This window comes from Thunnus maccoyii, chromosome 6, assembly GCF_910596095.1.
Source record: "Thunnus maccoyii chromosome 6, fThuMac1.1, whole genome shotgun sequence".
Taxonomy (NCBI): domain Eukaryota; kingdom Metazoa; phylum Chordata; class Actinopteri; order Scombriformes; family Scombridae; genus Thunnus; species Thunnus maccoyii.
In genome coordinates, this window is record NC_056538.1 from 12,172,152 (window position 1) to 12,196,335 (window position 24,184).

The window sequence follows — 24,184 nt, forward strand, 5'->3', positions numbered from 1 at the left end:
ACACCAGTCACCAGTCCAGCAGCAGGACTTTCTCCCTCAGCTCAACAGACTCTCTGCAGTAATCAATGAACATGACTCATAGTCAAGAAAGAAAAATTCCTGACTGGCCCATACTGAAATATAGTATATTATTTCATAATATCTGCAGGCCAGTTGAGAACACTACATAGACCAGTACTGAGCCCAGTCGTTGCCAATCACTGATTTAATCTGACATCATATCCACATATAATTACATATAGGTGCACAGAACAATAGGAAAGCAGCGCACAGCAATAACTTAATGCATGAAACCATTCTGACATATAGATCAATCATGTTATATGATTAATCAATCATGATATATGATTGCTCTATAGGCTACAGCGTGAAATAAGCATGAAATAAAACTTAATCAAACCATATAAACCAGTAATTTTCACTTTTTCTAGCTAATGTAGGCTACATTATCGTGTCTTTAGGTATTGACTGGATCTTTTTCTTGTTTCAGAAACACATGGAAGTTTCTTGTCATAACAACTTACCAACTTATGTTATAATGAGAAAAGTTTGTTTTAATGACATACATTCATTTTGTGAAATAACAAGAAAGTTTTATGGTATAACAAGAAAATGTGATATGTTGTTATAATAAGAAGCATTTCTCATTAAATCAGAATCATTAAGTATCCAGTGATAATGAGAAAAGTGTGCCATTATATCATGAAAGTATTTTGTTTAATGAGAAAAGTTTCTCGTTATAATGAAACATTTTTTTTGTCCCAGTAGCAGCAATATGCAGTTGTAGTGAGGTTCATAGTTTATAATATAAACTGGGGGATTTTTTTAGATCCTGTAAAAACAAACAAGCCCTCTTATGCAAGATGTTGGAATGAGTATTCCCTCCTTGTGTCTTTCTGTGCAGTACCTAAGAGGTCAACACAATGCTGAAGATTATAGTTTACAGTAATGTCCCATAAACACACACATATACTGTATATGTGTAGATTTGAAGGAGTATTCCTTATGTGTATCTTCTAAGCATATCTATCTCCAAGCAGGACTTAGGAGGTGTAGAAGTGGGCCTCAGTGCTAGGAGCACACTCATCACATATCAAACTGCTGCTTATGACTTCATTGCAGCACCAACCAGAATCCCACAAAGAAAAACACATTGTCCCTTGACCTCTGACTCCAGACAATAAAACTTCTCTCCTCTTTAACACAAGAATCCTACAACAAATCCCTTGTTCCCAACAGGATCTCTTGTTTGTCAAATGTAATCACCAATGGACCAATCAGCATCAGAGGTCTGTTCATCAGGACTGGATGTTCAGTCTCAGACCAAGAGCCTCCACTGGTGATAGAATTACAAGGTTTAAAGCTTCTGAGATGCAAGACAGGGACGATGGGACCAGCTAATTACCTCCAGATCATGCCAGCAAGCAAAGTGACCAGACTGTGACCCCAGGACACTCCAGTCAATCTGAACCTTTCCAGAGATTTCTATTAAAACAGACAATTCACCAATTTCCTCTGCACCAACCTCTATTGTCCAAGTAAATATTAACACCAGAAGGTCTTTAAAGACATCTGAGATAAAGCTGCACTGAGTGTGTATTCACATACATACACACACCAGTCACCAGTCCAGCAGCAGGACTTTCTCCCTCAGCTCAACAGACTCTCTGCGGTAATCAATGAACATGACTCATAGTCAAGAAAGAAAAATTCCTGACTGGCCCATACTGAAATATAGTATATTATTTCATAATATCTGCAGGCCAGTTGAGAACACTACATAGACCAGTACTGAGCCCAGTCGTTGACAATCACTGATTCAATCTGACACCAAATCCAAGACAGACACATATAGAAAATGATGTGTTAGCTCTGTTGTTGTTGTTCTTTTTATGGCATCTCAGACATGTTTACAATCCCATGCAGATGTCTCTGGCGTGTGTGTCTTAATGTGTGTGTTTTTTCATTCAAATTTTTTTATGTTTTAATTTTAAGATTTATTTCTTAATTTTCATTTGTAGTCATTCCTTTATTTATATTTGTTTTTTATGAATTACATTTACACAAACTTGGGTCACTATTGACTGTGGCTGTTGGTGTATTTCTGATGCACTGTATACAATTATTTTAAAAAGTTTTAAAAGTTTTTTTAAACATTTTTTTCTCACAGTTCAGACAGTTAAGAGGGTTACCAATGAATTTTTATTCTTGTGATTACCCACCAGCTTTCCATGTGAGTGTTATATATATGAAGAAGATAATTAACATCACACAGTAGCACTGCTAATTATATGTCCTCTCTCGTCTGTTGGCAGACGTTAGTGAACGTTGCATAATGAAAATCAAAGTCTTGTGATGGGTAGGGATTGCAGGTAATTTGGGAAAATTTTTCCTTGATTTGATCATTATATGGTACAATCCTTTCAATGAGCGTAAAAAGAATCTTATTATAACCATCTAATTAAGCATTTTGTTTTTTGAATTTCAATAATGAGGTTTCTAGTGAGAGTACTCCCCAAATGTTGCAGTGCTACAACTCAATGGCAGCTCTAAAAGCATAATAATGCAAGCAGGCCCTCCAGGCTGAAATAGTTAATTTTTTCCAGTTGATCTCATTATTGAATAAATATCATTGGCTTGGTGCAACTGCGGAATTGTTAATGCTTCCTTCACCAGCCTCGGTTTCTAGCCTCAGAAAAAAACACACCCAAGAGTGTTCCTCTGCGGCATCCTCAGCTGAACTGGGTTCAGTTGTTGGAGGCTTAATGGTCAATGTGTGTATGCATGTGTGTCAGATATTCAGAGACTCAGAGAGGAAACGGCAGGATTACTGACTTGAGTGTACTCACTTTATGTCCCCACCGCAAGCATTCGCACACATACACACATTCCAAGACGCCTTTTGTTTTTTCATCCAAGTCTTTGTTTTAAAGTTGAGAGATTTGACCACTTCCACTGACCTCCAGCGACCCATGAAAGGACACACTGTTCCTTTTTTACACGCATACATACAACACTTCTATATGCTCTGACACTCATCCTCTGTTTATCTCATGTGATTCCATTTTTGTCCCCTCCTAACCGCGGCTATAATGTTCACACTCTTCACTCTCTGTGCCATCCTGTCACTGCACATAGCCCTGCGCTAACCCCTCTGTTGCACAATTTCACCAGAAACAAGCGCCATCTTTGTGCCCTTAAGGATGCGTTTATGCAATACCATTGTGCATCCTATTAAACTGTGATAAAATAGAGTTAAAAGGTTTTTCATAGTGAAGATCTGAGACTTTCCAGTGCAGAAAGAGACAATTTACTGTAGCGTTATTCTTTGTCTATGCCCATACATTAGTAAATGCTAACATTATATCATTTAGAATACGTAAGGTTAACAAGCAAATGTCATTCAATCAATATGCAGATGTTGATAATGATAATTCACACGTAAAGAGATTAAAACAGTATGTGTAGTTGTAAATATTGGTTTTTAAAGGAAAATAATTTACACTTTTTGAATTAAAAAAGGACCATTGCAAAGTAAAATGTGTATTATTTAGTCAGCGCTGTAAATGGCGAATTATGAGCAAAAATTGTCCTCTTAAACAGATGCTTTTAAAATGTGGAACAGTTAATACGTCAAAACATACAATTAAAGCGAAATCAGTGACAAAGGTCAATGAGAACAGAATAACAAGGATCATTTGTGAGTTTCCCCTTTGTCTATTGGTTGACTTGGACGTGCAGTCACGAATCTTGTAGAAATGCAGATGTTGATGAAAACCAGTTAAGTGACAGTGAAAAGGCCATTTTTCAGCAGACAATAGGGATAATAGGGATTGTGGGAGAAGAAAGAGAGGGAAGGACAGGAAGAGGGAATAGGGGGGATGCAGGGAGAAAGGAAGAAGTGATGGAAAGAAAGGAGGAAAGAGAAAAGCAGGAAAGGGCGGAGGGAAGGAGGAGAGAGAGAGAAGGTGGGAGGCAGGGTTTGTCGGAGGAGGGAGGAGGGTTAGAGACCGTGACTGTGGTTGCAGTGGTTACTTCACACACTGTCTGGCTCTCGCATGCACACAGCCTGGGTCACAGAGGCTGCACACGATCTACACACACTCATACACACACGCACGAAACATGACAGCTCGCCCTTGATTCAGTATAACTGACACAAAGTTAAAAACAGAGAGACAGAGCGAGAGAGGAGAAGAGGAGGGAGAAGGGGGGAGGGGGGGGGGGGGGCAGAGCGAAAGTGGCAGAAAGTGGAGAGAGTAAAAGATTTAAATGTCAAGAGAGGTCAGGAGTATCTGTGCGGTTCCTCATCCATCTGTTAAATGTGAGAGGACTTGTTTCAAGTGGTTTCAAGCAGCAGAGGAATGTTTTCGTGACAGAAATGATGATCCCAAAAACTCTCCCTTCTTGTCCGTCCCTATACAGAAAAGAGCCTCAGGCTTTTCTCAATTGGGCAAATGATTGTATTGAAAAGATTAATGTCAACAACACATCTTTAGATAAGTTTCCCCTTCTCTTAAAGCTCCTTTTCACTCTTCTGTTTCTGTATATTCTCCCTGTTTTCCAGAGTGGAAAGTATTATATCATTCTTGTCTGGGTCTTTACTTTTATTGTGTCTTTCAGTCCTTTTTTATTCACTTGTCATAAATTGCTATTGCTGTAAATTCATATGTCAATTTTTTACAAGGCAGTTCGTTCCTGCTTTGAAAGGCGTGGGTGAGTGTGAGAAGACTCTTGACTTTGAAATCTTAATCATCTTTCCAGGTGGAGAGTTGCGTCCCTGAAAAAATAAGTGGAGGATGTCTGAGATGATGTCAGCGGAGATTCCTGTTAACTGTTGATCTACATTGTTGATTCATACACAATTAAAATGACTGAAAATCGCCCTTGAGCTTCACTGTAAATATCGGACAACGTTTGGAGTTGAGTCGGCCCTCTTTGTCTGCGTTTGCACACAAAGATTGTATCAGCATGAAGCGGAAAAATGGAATGTGCCTTTTGATGAGGTAGCAGCCGCTCACACTGCACACACAGACACACACACACGCACACACACAGACGCACACAGACACCACTCACTACACACACATACGCTCGCCTATCCTTAAAAGCAGCCTGGCGTGTGAGCGAATGAGAGAGTGCTCCCAGATTTTCCCATCATTCCTTCTTGTAATCCCCCCAGACCTCCTTCTGAGGGCTGAATTTGCACGCTCACGCTCCCTGGGGGGTCACACACATGCACAGACACACATGTCAACACACACACGTGCACACGCAGGCTCAAAGTTGATTTTTTAGAACTTCTTGTGTACTACCTTTCCAAGGGGTCTGCTTTTTTGATAATCACAAAACCAGAATTACATCTGACAAGAGGGACACAAGCACTCAAGCAAACTCGCACGGAGATACACGCACACTGTTTGCATCAGCAACTTGCTTCCTTTAAAAAAAAAAAAATGCTTCAGCTTCATAAAACTGTTAAATCCTCACATCCAGGGGGTTTTTAACCAGCTAAGACTTAACTGCAGAACCCCTGAAGAGTCTCAGCTTTGGACACGGAGAGAGAGAGAAAAGTGTTTATGTGTCAGTCACGTCATGTAGCGGTGGACATGCGACATGATGATAACCTTTCCATCATATCTCTAAGAAGTGTATTTACTCTGGTAGGTAGTTTTATAAGACTTGTTTAATAGCTACTGCTCTTTTTTAGCTCGTATTTACTCTCTCAATCCCATCCTTAACAAGTCTGGAATACATTTAAATGAGCTTTAGGACTAAGATCTTGGCATCAAACTTGCAACTCTTGGGGAGCGTTCATGCATGACTGTCTGTCTGCATCTATTTTTGTGTTTCTCTCTTTGTGTGTGTGTGTGTGTGTGTGTGTTTGTGTGTTTGTGTGTGTGGTGAGTAGACTGATGTTATTAGCCGGAGCCAGTGGAGTGAATAATATTGTGTCTGCCCCGACTAGGAAGAGATGGAATGTATCTGCTGCTCTTTATTATACTTTAGATCATCTAGTCCACTATCAGATACTTGCAGAGTCCAGCACAAGTGTGCACACATGCGACACACACACTGTGCACGGCATGCTATAAATGCAATGTGCAAGGCTGTTTCAGAGTATTTGATGTATGATTTGACGTGTTCCTATGCCGTTATGAACTGTATATGTGTGTCCGTGTGTGTGCTGAATCAGTGTGTCAGCTGTTTGATTCATCAGCTGATCAACTACCAGCTAACTTGTAATATCCAGTTATACTTATAGGGGTGCACAGGGCAGCCTTCATAACCCTAACAGTTCTTATTATTACTCTGCAACTAACAATTTTGTTTCCCCCGATGAATCAATCGATGGCAGAAAATAGTGAAACATGACTGTTCAAGAAGTTCCCAGAGTCAAAGGTGACGTCTTCAAATGCCTTGTTTGCGTCGGACCAACAATCCAAAACTGAAAGATATTCAGTTTATGTATGACAAAGAGAGGCATGAAATCATCACATTTGAGACGCTGAAAACAGCAACTTTGCTAAGATAAATTGTTTATATAGCTTTGCTGCCTATACATTACAGTTCATGTGTGTGTTTTGGGGGGATTAGTTCTCTCAGCAGAAGCCTTTTTCTGCCAAATTTTATTGTATAAATATTTACAAGAAAGGGTCAGTTACTCAACATTTCTCTGGCTGGACTAAGATTTATGCTGCTTCACATCTTATCAGCCAGACCAGCTGCTGAAATGACATATTATATTTGGACAAAAGATCAACAAATCGATCAAATTTACCCTTTATACTTATCTCAACTCCATCTCTCTCATGCTCTCATTTTCTTTTCTTCTTTCGTTTTTCTTTTTTCTTCAGCTGTTTGTTTTCTTCGCCCCCTTTTTCCTCCAGAGACTGTTGGGAGTGCTCTTGTTAAATATTCTTTATGCAACCTGACATACTGAGAAGATCATCAAAAAAGAAGCATGTGTAAATATTATCAGAGCTTTTTGGATCTTGACAGATATGGATGTGATGTTGGCTTACTTACTTATCCATTCAACTGCAGAAAGTGCTGCAGTGTAAAAATGGTTAATGCAATCTCGCATGTGTGAATCTGTACGTGTGTGTGTGTGTGTGTGTGTGTGAGCATTTTACACTCACTTCACTTGCTGTTAAAACTCATATGTCATGTCTTCCTGTGTCACTGCATGTTATTTTTATAACCTGTGTGCAAGTGGTTTCTCTGATTGTGTATTTTTTTTATTCGTCTTCTTTTACATCAGGGTTCACAGAATGTCTTTATGAAACTCCAGAGGCCAATGCAGCCAGTGACATGTGAACATGTTATTTGGTCTCATATGGGAATCTTAAAGGCATTTACAGCAGAGCAGTAATGGTTTTAGAAACAGATGGAACTCTGTGCTGTATCAAGGAAGTGAATTAGTTATTTAGTCCTAGGGCGGATGCTATCTGAACTTGGTTTCAGATCTTGCTGTCGACCTGATGCTACATTTATCCTCCCACTACACAGTGGATGCTTGTGGTTTACTGATTAATTTAAAAGAGATAAACTCTTAAGTTTGAAAGGTGCAATGATTCATAGAAAATTATATAGAGTTATAAATGAGATGAGTGAATGGATGAATGCTTCAGTTTTTATTGTGTATTGTCCTGAATATTCTGTTCTCGTGTGTGTGTGTTTACAGGGAGATATTGATAGAGTCTCATGGCAGAGCTCTGACCAAGATGGAGGAGGACTACAGACAGCAACTGGCCTCAAAGGTGATTCTTTACTGATACTAACAATAAGCCTATTACTGCTGATTTGACAATAACCAGGGCTCCTTCAGGTGCAGTTTTAATGTGGTATTTTCAACGTTTGAAAAGTGCTTGGATTTGGAATAAAGTGCTTGAAACTTTATGAAACTGTATTTGGATTACTGTCATAGTAAATGACTGGGTCCATGACACGTTTTGAAACTTGAAACTTTGTTGTGTTTTCTTTTTCATTTCCCTTCTGTAGAATGCTCTCACTAAACATAACTTTGGTAGTTTATAGCAGTAACATCTGATTTAATGTGATGAAGAAGTGAAATAATCATTCTAGGTATATATATATATATATACACATATATAGCAGGATGCTGGTAAAGCTTGAAAATACACCTTGAAAATACTTGAAAGTGCTTACATTTGATTTAAGTAAAGGTGTAGGAACCCTGAATCACACTAACAATAACAAACAAACTAACAGTAACAAACAAACTCAGTAGGGATACCTCAAGCCAATTTATAGGATCAGGATCAGGTGTGATCCAGGAGTATCAGCTGTGTAAAGCCTGGTCTCTGCTAGTCCTGTGAGTTTGTTTTCTTCAGCTGTGAGAAAAGACCAAATCATGACCAGGACATCTCTATAATGAACTAAAAGTTGGGTAACGCTTTATTTTAGAGGTCCCTTAATTTTATACTAATATATTTAAATCCTTAATTTACAGGTATTTAATGGTTAATTTTTTGGACATTTTACAGAAACGGTGGTGCAGTTTGGTACAACTTAAAAGAAAAAAACTGAAAAAAGTACCAAGTTGGTTCAGTTGATAAGTATTCAATATATTTGAATACATTTGCAAAAATTCTTAATAATTCTTTAACTGACAAAGAATACGTAGTTTTCATTGCGTAGTTTTGTGTGTCAAACGATATATTAGCATATTAGGGTCTTTCTTAAAAAATGTTATAATAAGCGAACGTCTTCTTCATTTCAGCAACACTTTATTTTACAAATCCCCCACTTTCAGTCATTCCTGGGACATTTTTTCAATATTTTCCTAATGGTAGCTATTGTGTAACTGTTAATTCTGAGGACATTTCTTTGAAAGGGTTGTGTAATTTGCCAGTATATCGGAAATGTGCTCATTATAAAGTTTTTAAGAAGGAATCTAATGTGCTAATATGTAGTTTGACACACAAAACTACACACTGAAAAGTATTTTCCTTCAGTTAAAGAATTGAGAGAGTCTAATAAAATTAAAGTACCCATGAAATAAATATACCAAAAGTTGCACAAGTATGATCCACAGTATTTGCCTGGTGTAATAGGATATTTGTTAAACGATCTATAGATGCAATGTTTTAATTACGTATGATGATCTCAAACAAATCGCATCATCAATCTCAACATTACTCATAGGCTTAGTGGCTGCGGCTATATCAGTTTACAACTGGCAGACATTTAGTTCCAGTCTGTTGAAGTAAATAGACGTGTAGGACAGCATCCAAGCCATTGTCACAGTTCAGAGGAGTTTAATAGGGAGGATCCTGACAAACACACAATGTGGAGAAGATTATGAGACCACCAGTCTGTTTGACACCAGATAAACTAAATACTCTCTCTCTCTCTGTCCCCCCCCCCCCCCCCCCCCCCCCCCCCCCCCCCCCACACACACACACACACACACACACACAAAAACGCGATCTGTCTTTTATTAGTCAAACAGTGTTGCAGTCTCTCATGCACTGTCTGACTGTCTGGCAGCGAGAACCACTGAGGTTTTGTTTCACGTCACTACAAAGAGGAAATTTCACCCTAAAAAAAAAAATAGCATAGTGTAGAATAAAATACAGTCCTTTTATGTTGCAATCAGAGCACAAATTTAACCACTTTGCTATAATTTGTAAGCAAAATTGTCGTCATGTTTCTGCCTGAAATAGCAAAATGCTTGTGATTCTCTTTAATATCAGTAAAAAATAGAAAACAAAATGTTGGCATACACTTTAGCTTGTATACAGTGAACCGGATCAACAAGATGTGTTGAAATACTGCATATATTGGCGTGCGTTGATGGTTGATTTTCTATGCTGACACCAGTGGACTTACACTATCTCTACAGTTCAGTTCTCTTATAGCACAATGTTTCACTTGACTTCTGCTTGATCTTAACCACTACCCCAATTCTGCTGAAAAAACACATTTAACCCCACAAATTACATAACCGAAAACCTACTCTGTCATCAAGCATTTTTGGTTACAGTGATCAAACGGAAACTCTGAACAAAACTTGTCCAAACAAATTTAGAGCATTAGCTTAGACCCATTGTATTCTATTTTATTCTACTCTATTCTATTCTATTCTATGCACATGTTTCAAGTGTGTGCATTTTTAACACATGGCACTACTGAGCCTTCGGATCCCAAAAAATTGCCATATATGAAACATATATGACAGTATATATGACATATGACATGTATGAAAATGTCTCGGGCAGCAGACGCCACACACACTCACACTGATACATAAACCAGTAGAGGCTGACAGATATACTGTATGTGTTACGATGGTTCCCACACACACGTCCATACAGGTTATTGTTCATTCTGGACTTCCTCTCCTCACTTGGGCTTATACCCATGGAAAGGAAGTGGTCACTTTTTAAACACAAACAGCAGCTGTGTACATACACACACACGAGAGGATATACACACACAAACCACCCATGCTCCTCACACGTACATTCACCCTGCAAAGAGGAAGTGGTGTTTTCTCATTTGATCCAACACACGCAATCTTAGTCTTTCATACAGTCGCAAAAACCACGGGCATAATACACATGCACACACAAGCTAAAATATACACATTTTCACACGCCAATCTGTCTTTTTTTTTCTCCCTTTGACACCCACAGCCACTATTTAGATTTTTTCACACTTGCACGCATAAATCCGCAACGGCACAGATAAACATACACTCACAACCACAGTGATCCCAGCCCATGGCACTGACATTCAGTTTATCTGATCTCTAGTCGCTGGTGGAAAGAAAACAAGGTGGCCTTGACCAAGCCTGACTAAAAATATGTCACATGCAACTTCGGCCCCACACTTATAAGAGCCAAAGCCAGCATTATATGTCCATAACAATTCAGTTTTTGGCTGTCGGAGCATGAGGACAAGGCCAGTCACCCCGCTATCATTGTTATATTCTGTGACAAGGCTTTGCATAGCCAAAATCCCCCTCATATATTATGAAAAGAGTTAACAAATTGTTTCTATTTAGAGCGTGCACTGCCAATGACATGTAACGCAACATGGAACAATAACACATTTATCAAAAGTGTCATTTAGAGGTTAGACTGTGGGTGAGAGTGTTTCTTCTGAGAAATACTTCTTCTGAAATGTGTTTGCAGAATCCCTAATATGCTTTAAAGGTTTAGAGAGCAATGCCAATTTTTTTTAATGTTTCCTGGCAGCTATAATTTGAAAACATTTTCATTAGATCCATTTTCAAGTTATGTGAGTGCAATTTGATACGACACTGCTGTCTCCCTATGTTTGTGTCAACGCTTCTCATTAACCTTTGTGACAAAGCTTCATGTGACCTTCCTCCTTCCTGTTTATGTCAGGAAGAAATCAATACTTTATTGGCTCTTTTAGGACTGAATTAGAGATCGGCCTTAGGATGTGGAGTAGACTGAGTTTCTGCTCTGGGATTCCATCACACACTACATATAGACTAGTGTTTGTGATGTGGAAAAAGTCTATTTTTTTACGGTCAAAAGTATCAAAGCACAAAGTCAAACAGCAAAACTACATGTGCAATAGTCCTATAGATTCTCTGTCGTCGTTGGTTTTATAGCTGGCTGCTGCCCTGGAGAAGGAGCGAACCCAGAATGCATTGCACCTGAGGGAGCAGCTGGAGGAGCATCGCAGGGAGGTGGAGCTGGAGCTGACGATTGACAGGGAGAAGAGCCAGTTGTTGCTTCTGCAGTACCAGCGAGACAGCACACAACTCCAGCAGAAGGTGTTTACCAGGCCACTGAACACAGCACGATGTCACATCACATGACAGTGATATAAACCTTTTTCAATTGTCATCTTTTTGTCATTCTTCCATGAATGCCTTCCTCTCCCGTAGATGACATGGTGAAAGATCATTCTGAGGTAGCAGAGAATATGAGCATGTACTTCCCTGAGAATATCCGTGTGCCTTCTTTGTAGCTTTTTTTTTCTTGGTTTCTTTCTTGGCGTTTTTTCCTTTGGCTGCTTCATCTTTCTATATGTCCATCTGTCGATACATCCTTCCTATTTCTGTGACTTCCAGGAATTTCAGACCAGGGGTTCCCACTTTATCGGTATATGATGCGTATTTCTGTGCATGTGTATGTATTTGGTTACTCCCTTTACCCCCATGTCTTAAGCATCATTGGAATCACCAATATGAACACACACTCTACTTCTGACACACAAACACACACACACACACATATTCAGAGTGTGTTGACACCGTGGTTAATAGTCTTTGTGTAAAGACGGCAGGATAAAGAGGAAGAAAGACTGTCAGACTTCAAATCCAGACAGTGAGGGTGAAACTACAGAAAACAGTGATACATTAGGTGAACAGGCATATTACCACACACCCTAAAATACAGATCCACCCACAGTACACTGGCTTACAAAATGAGTAACAACCAACACCGGGGGGAGTTTAAATAGACTGACAGGTTGTGACAGTTACTGAATTTCCATGGTGTAGTAAAATAGAGAATAGTTCAACCCCTTTAGCTCCCACTGTTTCTGTTACTGCAAATTCACCTCCCACCCACCTCCTGTAGAGCATGAGGTTACATACATGTTATCTTAATTTCCGTGTAATCTTTGCAACCAATCTGAGTCATCGTAAAAACTGAAGGTTTGAAAGCATTTGCATGACTAATAAACAAAACCACAAAGAGCGAATCCAAAACAGTCCAATTCCTTTGTTGTTTATATCTGTTGTATAGTTTTTGACATAAGGCCTAGTTTAATAGTCAGAATGAAATGATTTTTTTTTTCTTCTGTCCAGCTTGAGGAGAGAGAGCGGGAGGTACGAGCGCTGCAAGAGGAGCAGCTGGAGGAGAGGAGGCGCAGGGACGAAGAGAGGAGGACACAAGACAAGGAGAGGAGGAGGAGAGAGGAGGAGATACACCAGGACCTGCTGCGCTCCCAACAGCAGGAGGCACTACAGCTGAGCCAAGCTAAAGCTGAACTACAGCAGATGACTGAGAGGAATGCTAAACTAGAAGAAGAGGTGTGTGTGTGTGTGTGTGTATGTGTGTGTGTGTGTGTGTGTGTGTGTGTGTGTGTGTGTGTGTGTGTGTGTGTGTGTGTGTGTGCGTGTGCGTGTGTGTGTGTGTGTGTTCAAATGTCCTCACAACAATAAGAAAGACAGAAAAGGTGACACCGCGTATGTGAGCACAAAGAAAATTTGCATTTGCTTTATAACGTATGTTCTGGTGTGTTTCTGTGCCAACGCTATTTAAACCGAACTGTATTAAATTTATCAAGCGTGTGTTTGTGCGAGTGCGGTCACAGCACGGGAAGAGAGTGATAGAGTTTAAGATGGAGAGGGAGAGAGACGGAGACAGACAGAGTTCATATTTGCTTTGGCAGCAGAGTGCGCAGTGATGGATTTCTGTCTCAGCACCATCCGAATGGAGCTGAATTAAATTGTGAAATAATAAGTGAAAAAAAAAAGAGGGAAGCAGGATGGGGCGTACAGATGAAGGGCCTGAAGGGAGGGAATGAAGGCAGCAGTGTGTGTGCGTGTAAGAGAAAGCGAGACGGGGAGTGAATGTAGGAAAAAGTGAGGAAACACATTTTATGAATAAGAACAAGGAAAAGCGTCCTAAAGTGACGAGGAAGAGTGACTGTTCTAGACGTTCTGTGTGTATCCCTTTGTCTGTATGTGTTTGTGTGTGTTAACACGCGGGCGCCTGTCTCGAGGGGAGCAGTCTGAGGCTTCAGTCACGACACATGTCAGCGGTCTGACCGAGCTACAGCAGTAACACCTCATTTTCAGGATACGTTTCCCTTTCTGCCCTCGAGCTCAACTTTCATATGCTTTTAATTCTCAGTTCTCCTAGATTGTTTTTTTTACCCATTACCTGTTTTAGCCACGCTAGCGGCATGGCACTAGGAACGGTCGATCGGCTCACCACTTTGGTCCAGACTAAAAAATGCTATTGGATGGATTGGCACCAAATTTTGCACAGTCATTCATGGTGCCCAGACAACATATCCCTATGACTTTGGTTATCTCACCTTGAGCATGACATTTATGGCTCCAAAAGAAATGTCTCAAAAACTATTGGATGGGCCGCCATAAAGTTGGTACAGACATTAATTTTCCCCTCAAGGTGAATTGTAATTACTTTGATGATCTCCTGACTTTTCTTCCAGCATCATCATCAGGTCAAAATTGTAATTTGTCCAATACTTTGGTTTAAATCCAAATAACAACAGATCCAACATTCCCATCATCTTCAGCTGTACTCTGTGTTAAGTGATGATCGGCAAATGTTAGCATGCTAACACACTGAAGATGGTTAACATGGTAAACACTTCATACTAAAATCAGGGTTTGGGCATTGTTATTGTGACTATGTTAGCATGCTATGCTGTCCACTTTGGGCCACCTGCTTTTTTTGCAGGCTAGTCAGGGTTTCTTTTTAGTAATTTTTGGTAAAAAAAAAACATAGTTCAGTTTTAAAGTTGAAGCCTTTGGATTGTTCATATATAAACAAGTAAACCAATGTCACAGAAAACTCACCAATCAAATTGGAAGATTGGAGATGAGGCCTTGTACAGTAATGTGAAAAAATGTGATATTATATTATATTATGATTAAAACAACTTTTTTTCTGTGGAATCCCTAATAATCCTTAATAGTCCTTAATGAAGTCTGAATTGAATTGAACTTTGTTTCCTTCTTCCCTCCCATATCAACAATCTTCATCCATCCCAAGTCTAGAGGAAAGTGGTGACACTGATAAGTCAAGTCAGTGTTACCACTCTCCTAGCCTCCTCTCATCATACATTCATCACCCCCCGTCCCATTTTCTCCTCTTCCTCTCTCATCCAGCTTTGTACTGCTGCAGTCCGACAGCCTTCCAACAGCCCCCCCCCCCCCTTTTGTCCGTCCACTGTCTCTTTAACCGCCTCCCTCTCAGAGTGCTTGTCCAGATAAGTTCAGCCAGTTCAAGGTGCCCTGATGCCAATTTCACAGCTGACATGCTCTTTTATGTCATTCATGGATCTTCAGCACAGCAGCTCCTTCCCCCTCCACCCCTTCCTTTCTGCTCTTTCTCATCTATTTTAAAGGGGCCAAATGTTTTTTTTCTTCTCCTTTTTGCTGTGCTCTGCCCGTGGTTTTAAAACAGTCTAATCTTTTTAGATGACCTTTGTTCTTTCTTTCTTTCTTTCTTTATCTGTATTCCTAGCCTTCTGACTCTGTTCTTCAGTTCTGTCTCTAACGATCTCTCTCAGTTCTTATCTAATTCAAACCCAAGCTTTTATCATCCTTTTCTTTATAGAAGTTTTATTGTGTGTGTGTGTGTGTGTTCGCTCGCGTGTGTGTGCATGTGCGTGTGTGTGCTGGTGAGAGATAATCAGGTTTTGATCATGACCTTGTGATATCGCTCTTGTTGCCAAGATACTGTTGCAACCTTCAGCCATTTTCATCATCAAGTGCTGAAGCATAACAGTGACCCTTCACCCAGTCCGTTTTCAAGACAACAAAATAATAATCAGTCTCTTGTGATAAAGAGTCATTATAAGACTGAATAAGAAAAATCTAATAACGCAAGTTTAAATAATGCAAAAAGAGAAAATGTTCTTACTTTGTGCTAATATTAGCAGGTCAACATGACAACAACTGAACTGAACAAAAATAGAATTATACTTATGTACACAGTGTTGAAAGGACACATTTGCCAATTTTTCTATACTTGTCCACAAATTTTGTATCTCACAGGACACCTCAAGCAACAAGTTCTATGTTATAGCCCTATAATGTCGTAATTATGAATTGTAGCTTAATGTCTTTAAGAAATTGTGAAGAAATAGTATTGTGGTTATTTTGTTTAACTTTCACTCTGTATCTCTTAAGCAACAGCATTACCTTCCCAAAAAAGTTATATAATCCTATCCAAGCATGTCATTATATACTGATGCAGTACAGAGATGTAGTTGGAAATTAGTAAAGCATTACTTAGTACACATTCACACCCAAACACACTCTGATTGTGCCCCACCACCACCCCTCTCAGTCCGAATCTCTCTCCTCTCTCACTGCTTTTCTTTGTTTTTCCGTCTGCCCCACCCAAAGTCTTTCTTTGTGTTGTCTCTGTCCCCCCCCCCCTCCCCGTCTCCTCTTGTCTCACTCTGTCTCCCTCCCCCCTCCCTTTCTGGCTTTTGCTACAGATGGACCAGGACAAGAGGAAAAGGTCACTCTGTCTGGGGGAAAAGACACCTGACCTTTAACCTCCCACTGACAGCATTGAGGTCGCACAACACACTGAACGCACACAACACGCTCAAGGTCAAACACTAGTGTATATCTGTATGTTATATGGTTTGTGTGCATGTGTGAGGATTTGAGTACACAAAGTCCCTCTTAATGCAAGCCTATAAGCATCTCTACATACAGTATGTGCTGATTTCAGGCATTTGACTGCGTTTTTTGCACATGTGTGTGTGTGTGTTACAAGTGGAATGTGGTTTACAGTGTTAGATTAAAAGCAGGGGCTCTGTGGGTCTGCGTGTGACTTCCATCTAATAGCCCTGTAATCCTGCTCTCACTAGGAGCCCCACACGCACACACACACACACACACACACACACACAGATGCAGGATCTAACACATGCCTGCATAAACAGGCAGGAAGGAGACTCACACTCCAAGTCTTGCATATACACACACATAAAGGAAATGTGTGCAAACTGACACACACTCTCATAATAATTACATACAATGGCACAAGGCGTGACTCACTGCACATGGAACATAGATCTTGTGGCTTATAAGCACCCATTAACACATGCACATATGTTGACAATTACACACTCATATAAAGTAAACCATACGCAAAAAAAGCGCAGAGTACACAAATATGTACTGTATGTTCTCCATCTCTGGGGATTTCTCCGACAGTGAGGGACTAGATGTTGACGTGCAGAGGACCCCATGAGATATATGTACACACACTGACTGACAGACAGACAGACAGATATCACAGTGTACGATGTTGTAGCACCTGGCAGTAGAGAGACATATTTCACCTTCACAAACACACACAGAACTCCCTCTATAGAAACACACTGTATGTTTTGGCTCATCCCTTATCCTGTAATCATTCTGCATGCCAGCATGGAGGAGCTGTTCACACAGTGTCAGATATCAGACCAGGACCGAATTACTGGTGAAAATAATGGACTGTGTAGTCATATTATTAAAAGCTCAAGATCATGTCCCATCCTTTGATTAATCAGCTGAGTCAGGAGAACACGCTTTTTACTGCTTTTGACTTTTGTTTCGCCTATCTGGTCATTTCAGCTGACTAAAGCAAAAGGACTCGATGTAACATTTGACACAGTTCTGAAAGTGTGATTTATGACATGATGAACAATACAGAGCAATGGCAACAGAAGTGGATCACGTTGCTGTTAGCCCTGACAAGTATGTAATGGAAACTTAACATTTTCTACTCAAACTGAAAATGGTTAGAATTTCACTCGATGACTAGCTTGTTTGAAAATGAACTCAAAAGAGAAAATGTTTCTTTTGAAGCATCTTGTTTCTAAACATGATGCATGTAAAATATGATCCAATTTATTATGAAAGCTGCTGTGAAATCTGTACATCCCACCATTGCTACATTTTCTTTTTGTTTTGCTTTGAAGGAACATATGAGCCAAATATGAGAGCCAGTGTCTTACATAAATGGTAAATGGCTGCATTTATATAGCACTTTTATCCAAAGCAATTCACAATGTTTCTGCTGCCCACTCACCCATTCACACACACGTTCACACACTGATGGCGGCAAGCTACCTTGCAAGGTGCTGGCGCAACCATCAAGAGCAATTTGGGGTTCAGTATCTTGCCCATTAGTGGACGACCCACTCTACCTCCTGGGCCACAGCAGCCCTCTAACAATTTGTGTGGTGTAAAATGTCATTAAGAGTCCGTGCAGACTGAATGTTCCTTTAAGTATTTGTTAAATTTAATTCCAGAAGTTTGTCACCAGACCATGTTAGGATGTGTCTTGTTATCATACAGCAGATAGTCATAATAATGGAAACCATTCAAATGGCACATGTTTGTGATTAAATGAGCCAGAGAGCAGTGTTTAAATGAATGTAAAGTCATGAGAAAGCTATGAAGTTCTTTTCCTCAAACTTGTGCTCGGGATGTAAAGTGAGCAGCTTTTCTATTTCTGCCAGACTGTCACGTAACGAGAGCTGTAGTTTGTGTTAATCAGACTTGATTCAGTGAGAGAGGCTTTATCTCTCTGTAGACAATTTAATGTATCACATGTTGACCTCCCAGCACCAACTGTTCTCCCACGCTCCAATTCAGTCTGTTTTGTGATTATGGAAGAAAGCAAGCACTTGTTCTGTATTTGTATATTTCTCATCTGTATGCACAGTTTATGTACATCTTTTTGTGTCTTTAGTTTAGTGTGTCTATATGATATGTCTCTGTGCAGTTGTTTGTATTGCACACTCTATGTCTATGTGGTTTTTGGTGTGTTTTTTTTAGTGCATAATACCGTGCTGTAAGGGCTATTAATACAAGATCGCTGTGACTGTGTTAGGGTAGCTTGCCTGTGTGGGTCTCGCTGACCGAAACTCTTTGACTGTGCTGCTTTCTCAGTGTTATCAAGTGGCTCAGAACGACCACATTTTTCTTCTGCATCCTGACCAAACTGCTCTGCTGAAACTGCTGAAGCAACACTTTTCTGTTTTGCATTTCTCTGTTTTGTTTTTGCATGTCATTCACCTCACTGTCTTTTATCTTTTTCATCTCTGTCTCAAACCATACTCTGTTTACTCCCTCAGTCTTGCACTCTCTCCTTCGCTACAATGAAAGTCTATCTTAAAGGAGCTCTGTGTAGTTTTTGACCACTAGTAGAGCTATGGCGCTATGTTTCTACAAGTGCTAGCTAGTAAACATGGATGTAAACAATGCAGGTTTGAAAAATGTTTTATGAGGAACAAACACATTTGTTGGACCTCAAAGATACACACAATGCATTTTGGTCAGAAATACCACATGTAAACAGAAACTACTGGTTCATGAGAAAACTCTGCAGGGTACCTTTAAATTATTTTATCCTTACTTTTAGTCTTCAGTCAGTTTTTTTAGAATTGACATTAACAGAAATTTAAAAATGACAGTTTGATATTTTAGGGGTAGTTAGGATATCTTTTTTTTGCTGAACAATAGTTTATCCATCCGCCCAGCACTTGTGTGCAGTGTCTCTGGCTATGATAAGAGTTGCCAGATACATTTTGGGAGCACAAGTTGTGTTTTTTGTCTCTGTACTGTAACTATAGCACTAAACCTGTCATCTTCATTGTGACTACAAGACTTCGGGACGCTGTACACAGTAACTGTGGCCAGCCAGTAGTTTTATCAGGACATTATTCAGATTCATAACAACACCCTAAAACCAAAAAGCTTTTACATACAATATGTCCTTATGTACAGGTCAAGCAAATGAGATACGTCATGTAAATAAGGCAGATTTAGAGGTGTTGAAAAGCCATTTTCAATGCTAAACTAAACAGGTCCAGGTCTGTACTTAATTCTTTACACTCTCTGAAAGAAAGTGAATTGGTTTATTTCCCAAAATGTTGAACTATTTCACTAACTGGAAATAACCAACATTTCTCTTTTTCTCTCCTGCTGCCCTCCAGGTGGCGTTACTCCAAGAGACAGTAAGAAGGGAGTGTGAGGAGAGGGAGGAGCTGACTGCAGCTCTGTCTCAAGCTCAGCAGGAGCTCCACGGGCTGCGATCCCCAGCGTCTCATCAAGGCTCCTCCAAATCCCCCGCACAACCCCCGGAGAGACACACACCCTCAGGGAACAAGCATTTCCATCTGCATAGTAGTCAAGCCCGGGTACCCCTCACTCGCTCCTCAACCTCCCCAAACACACTTCGACCTTCCCCTGCCTGCACAGATAAAGACAGAGGCCGGGGCGCAGATGGAGGAGGAGCAGGGAGGAGTTTGGAGTCCTGGAATGGCAGTGGGGTGTTAGGAGGTGAGAAAAGGCGAGAGGGGACGCTGCCCAGGCTGAAAGCAGGCAGCACAGTGAGTGAAGTCAAACAGAAGGTCAATTTAGTGATTGGGAGGAAGGAGACACTTTAAAAAGCAATCTGAATGAAGGACGGTATTTTTATGAAACAGTTGTTGCACTTTCCAAAATAAAACATATTTTAATGCTGTTTTGAAATAGTATTTTATATTAATACTATCATTTTAATAGTATTTTTAATATTCCCCTAAAATGTAATAATACACACCTTTTACTTTGCCTCACACACCAGTTTCCTGACTTTAAAAGACACACACAGACATATGTACACACTAGCACACACCTAATGCGCAAAACACGACTGCTGAGTCCTGTTCGTACACCAGCAAACTCCCAGGACACACACTCTCCGACAGACATGCACTTGTTTTCTCACAACCCGACTCACGAAGTCTCACTGGCACGCACAGGATTTCACAGACAAACACCCACGCACGCACATAGTATCTACACACACACACACACACACACAGATACACGCAAACACACAGTGTGTCACAAGGGCAGGGCTGAAGGAGCATGACAGCGTGTCCCTTGCCACCCGTGGACACAAACAAAAGGCAGGCAAACACAAAAGAAACTGTAAGGCAAGCACCCCCAGATACACACACATACACACACACACACACACACACACACACACACACACCAATTACCCAACCCTCTCCCCTCAGGCTTTGTGTGTTATTGACATCATTCACTCCGTGCAAGGTCTTTCCATCCCTCCCTCCCTCTCTCTCCCTTCCTCTCCCTCTACATTTGGGATGAATTGGCATAATGGGAGAAATGCGTGAAGTGTGTGTGTGTGTGTGTGTGTGGCACGTAACTAATTTCCCTGCTTACTGCCACACATGGAAAGCTTTTCGGTGTGACTTCCCCGTGCCCCGCTCTCCCAGTCCATCTGCGAGATGCTGCGCACGTGCATGTCGTTCACTCAGAAAGGTGGCATGATAATGATTTTGTCCTGCCAGTGTTTCCTCTGTTTGCCAGAACACACACATATGGTTTATCTGCTCAGTCCGTGCGGAGAGGACGTTCTGAAATACTGAACAATGAACATCATGTGCCATTAAAACTTCATTTTCTACCTCCTCTGTTTTTGTCAAAGGATTAAATGGAACATTTCCTTACTGCACTCAGCGAACTGGTTCATGTTTTTTCCTCAAGTTGACGATCACAGATTCCCAATAAAGAAATTAAGATTTTTAATATGATTACCTAATAAAGTTACGGTTATTTTATAAATGTGTTATTTTTGACTTAGGTGACTTCACTCGGGGTTTTTTTTTAAAGTGCCCCTTTATAACAAACAATACACTCTCCCTTGATGTGAATAACGTGGCAAATTCATTTTGTACTTTGCAGCTGACTTCTTGTTGCCTTCCTGTGTTTGAGTGTGTGATTGTGTGTGGCCTTGTGTGTGTTTACTCATCGCATGAGACGTTGCCACGCGTACGTGTCTCCGGTGAGTGATTGTTTCTGTCCCAACACCGACGTTTCTCACTTTTTGTCATTACGTAACGCAGCTGAAGGACATCGATTGTATGGTTATCATCTCGATGTACGTGTGGCAGATTAAGAAATCTTTCAGTGCAGGGCTGCGTATTGTTTGAATTTTTTTCAGTACTTTTAATATAGTGTGAGGTGACTTGATCTTGGAAACAGCAGTTAATAAAACAATCTTAAACTCAAGGTCCACTAACTCACTGGTTCCTGAGCTTTTGACTGCATCACATAATCTTCATTTGCAGATGGAGTCTTTTTTTCTTGTCCTTGTTGGCTTAAAGGTTGAGCTTGGCGGCTGATTTTTAATCATGTAAACAGCAAAAAAACCCCAAAAAAAACAGTAAGTGGACCTTGAGTGCAGATTAAATTGTCAACTGGCCAAATTTTGATTTGAACTATCTGATGAAAGAAGTCAATAAGATCAGACATTTAATGCAAACTAAGATACTCGGTGCAACACACACGTTTCAGTCGCTACCGAAAAAGCTATTTAGGTTTGATACTCTGCTTTATTCCAGGCACATGCTGACCTTTTGACAACTGCTCACATTCTCCCTGCATATTCACTTCTGACTTTTGACCTTTCCTTTTATCCACATTATACTTCCTTTGACCGTGACATGCACGTGTGCTGCGTATTTGAAGAGATCACCTCTTTCTATGTCCATCACAGAGGCATTAACACACGCACACACATCCCTGTTCCTTCTTTCTCCCACAACACACACACACTCAGTCTTCAACACACTCTCTACTCTGACCGCAAACATTTTCTGCCTCCCTCAAAACACAAACACCCGCTCTCTCTTTATCTTTGGCGCACAGACTTAAATCTGTCTCTGTGTCAATATTCTTTTAATCTCTTTGGCCTTCTTTTGGTATTCAACCTCTCTCGTCCCGTTGCTAAAAAGCAATTCCCCCTCAGCCTCTCCCTCACTATCTGTGCCTTCACTTTATTTTTGATCCAGTCATCTCTCTTTTCTATTGCCCTCCGCTCTTTTACTGGGGCTTTTTCCTTTGCTTGTGCCCTTGCTTTGTAGCCCTTGACCTGGTGTCCTTCCTGGTTTGTGTGTGTGTGTTTGTTTGAGAAAGAGCCCCAGGGCATGTGTGTGTGTGAGAGAGAGATCTCGCCTGAATGGATACAACTCCTTGAAAGCCGTCCTACATCTTGATATGTGCGTAAGAGGGCACGAAGCATAAAGCCCTATTACGTTGATATGAATGACGTTTTGATCCCTCTTTAACATTCAAATTTAATCTCCCCTTAACAAACACTCACATGCACACATGCCACGCACACGCACTCAGAGTGTGATCTCTTCCTCGTAGTAATTATCATAGCAGGGCAGGCATGCACACGTGTCCCTGGGGAATCTGTGCAAGTTGCTCATAAACACACACACACACACACACTGCAGGGAGTGTATAACTAAGCCCTTGTTCGTCACTGGGCGTCCCTGAACGCCTCTCTCCTGCGTCGTTATGGTCGTTCCGGTATTCTGCCGTCCCGTGAGCCCTCCCACACCCTATAATTAGTGTCACCCAGGCAACCAGAGAAAGAATGCTCAGTATTCTTGTCGTCGTGGTAACTGCGTAAATGCGGGGGCGGAGGTGCTGGTTGTAGGTGTTGGTTAATGACAGGGACAATGAGACCTCAGTCTGCCACCTCATGTGGTGTATCAGTAAAACTGAGGTAGGTAAACGTGTGTGTTCGTGCGGATATTTTGTCTGTCCTTTACGTGCCATACATATAGCCTCAAACAGGTTATGAAAGTACGCCCTTATACCATGTTTTTGATTGTGGCTATAGCTCACAATAGCTTCAGATGTTGCGTGTGTGCCCTGTCACCTGCAGGTTCCCATCAAGTACACAGCAGCCTACAACTTCACTATTTTTGCCTGCAGACCCAGAAAAGAAGTAGAACTTTTGAGCTGGTAAAATACCTGGCACCGTTTCCCGTGTGTCATTTAATTTGTGGTAATTTGATTACTGTTATTTAGGAATATGCACCATGTGAGCACAAAATTAAAACAGTGGTTGGGGATCTGTCCACTTGGTCACAAGATGTATTGTAGGGGTCACAAGATAATTAATGGGATAGGCTACAAAAGAGTAAAAAAAAAGAAAGTTTTTTTTGTGAAATATTGGATTGTTTAACCTTTAACAATTATTCAAATAAAACAATCTGAGATTACATGCTGTGACAAGTAAAAAGTGCTTCATTTTACTCATTTTTGGGAACCACTTATAAACTATATTATTTGAGGCCTTAAAACATTTGACAGAGGCCCCTTCTTCTACAAGGCAGGGCCTCAAGATTAGGTAATAATGTGAGCTCCATCTCAGTCGATATTCTGCTTTCCTGTTGCAAATACCCTAATAAATGTGAAATAACTCAAATGACTGAAAACAAACTGGCGTGCAGGACACTTACCAGCTTTGCGCAGCTGGTAAGTGTTGCAACTAACAAAGACAGTAATCCAGCAAAAAAATATGTGTGTGTATATAGACACACCATTCACAAAAACAAACACACACTACAGCAGCTTAGGCCCATA

General features: G+C 40.6%; 1 protein-coding gene across 2 annotated transcripts in view; it reads left to right on the forward strand.

Moving 5' to 3' along the window:
• lekr1 (leucine, glutamate and lysine rich 1) overlaps positions 1–21,593 on the forward strand; it is an 81,553-nt gene extending 59,960 nt beyond the window's left edge. For both annotated transcript variants that reach the window (XM_042414489.1, XM_042414488.1), the window contains 4 exons: positions 7,688–7,763; positions 11,615–11,779; positions 12,821–13,045; positions 19,720–21,593. In XM_042414489.1, the coding sequence (XP_042270423.1) occupies positions 7,688–7,763; positions 11,615–11,779; positions 12,821–13,045; positions 19,720–20,172 (919 nt within the window). In that variant the 3' untranslated portion in view covers positions 20,173–21,593. The remainder of the gene's footprint in view (positions 1–7,687; positions 7,764–11,614; positions 11,780–12,820; positions 13,046–19,719) is intronic.
• The last annotated feature ends 2,591 nt before the right edge of the window (positions 21,594–24,184 follow it).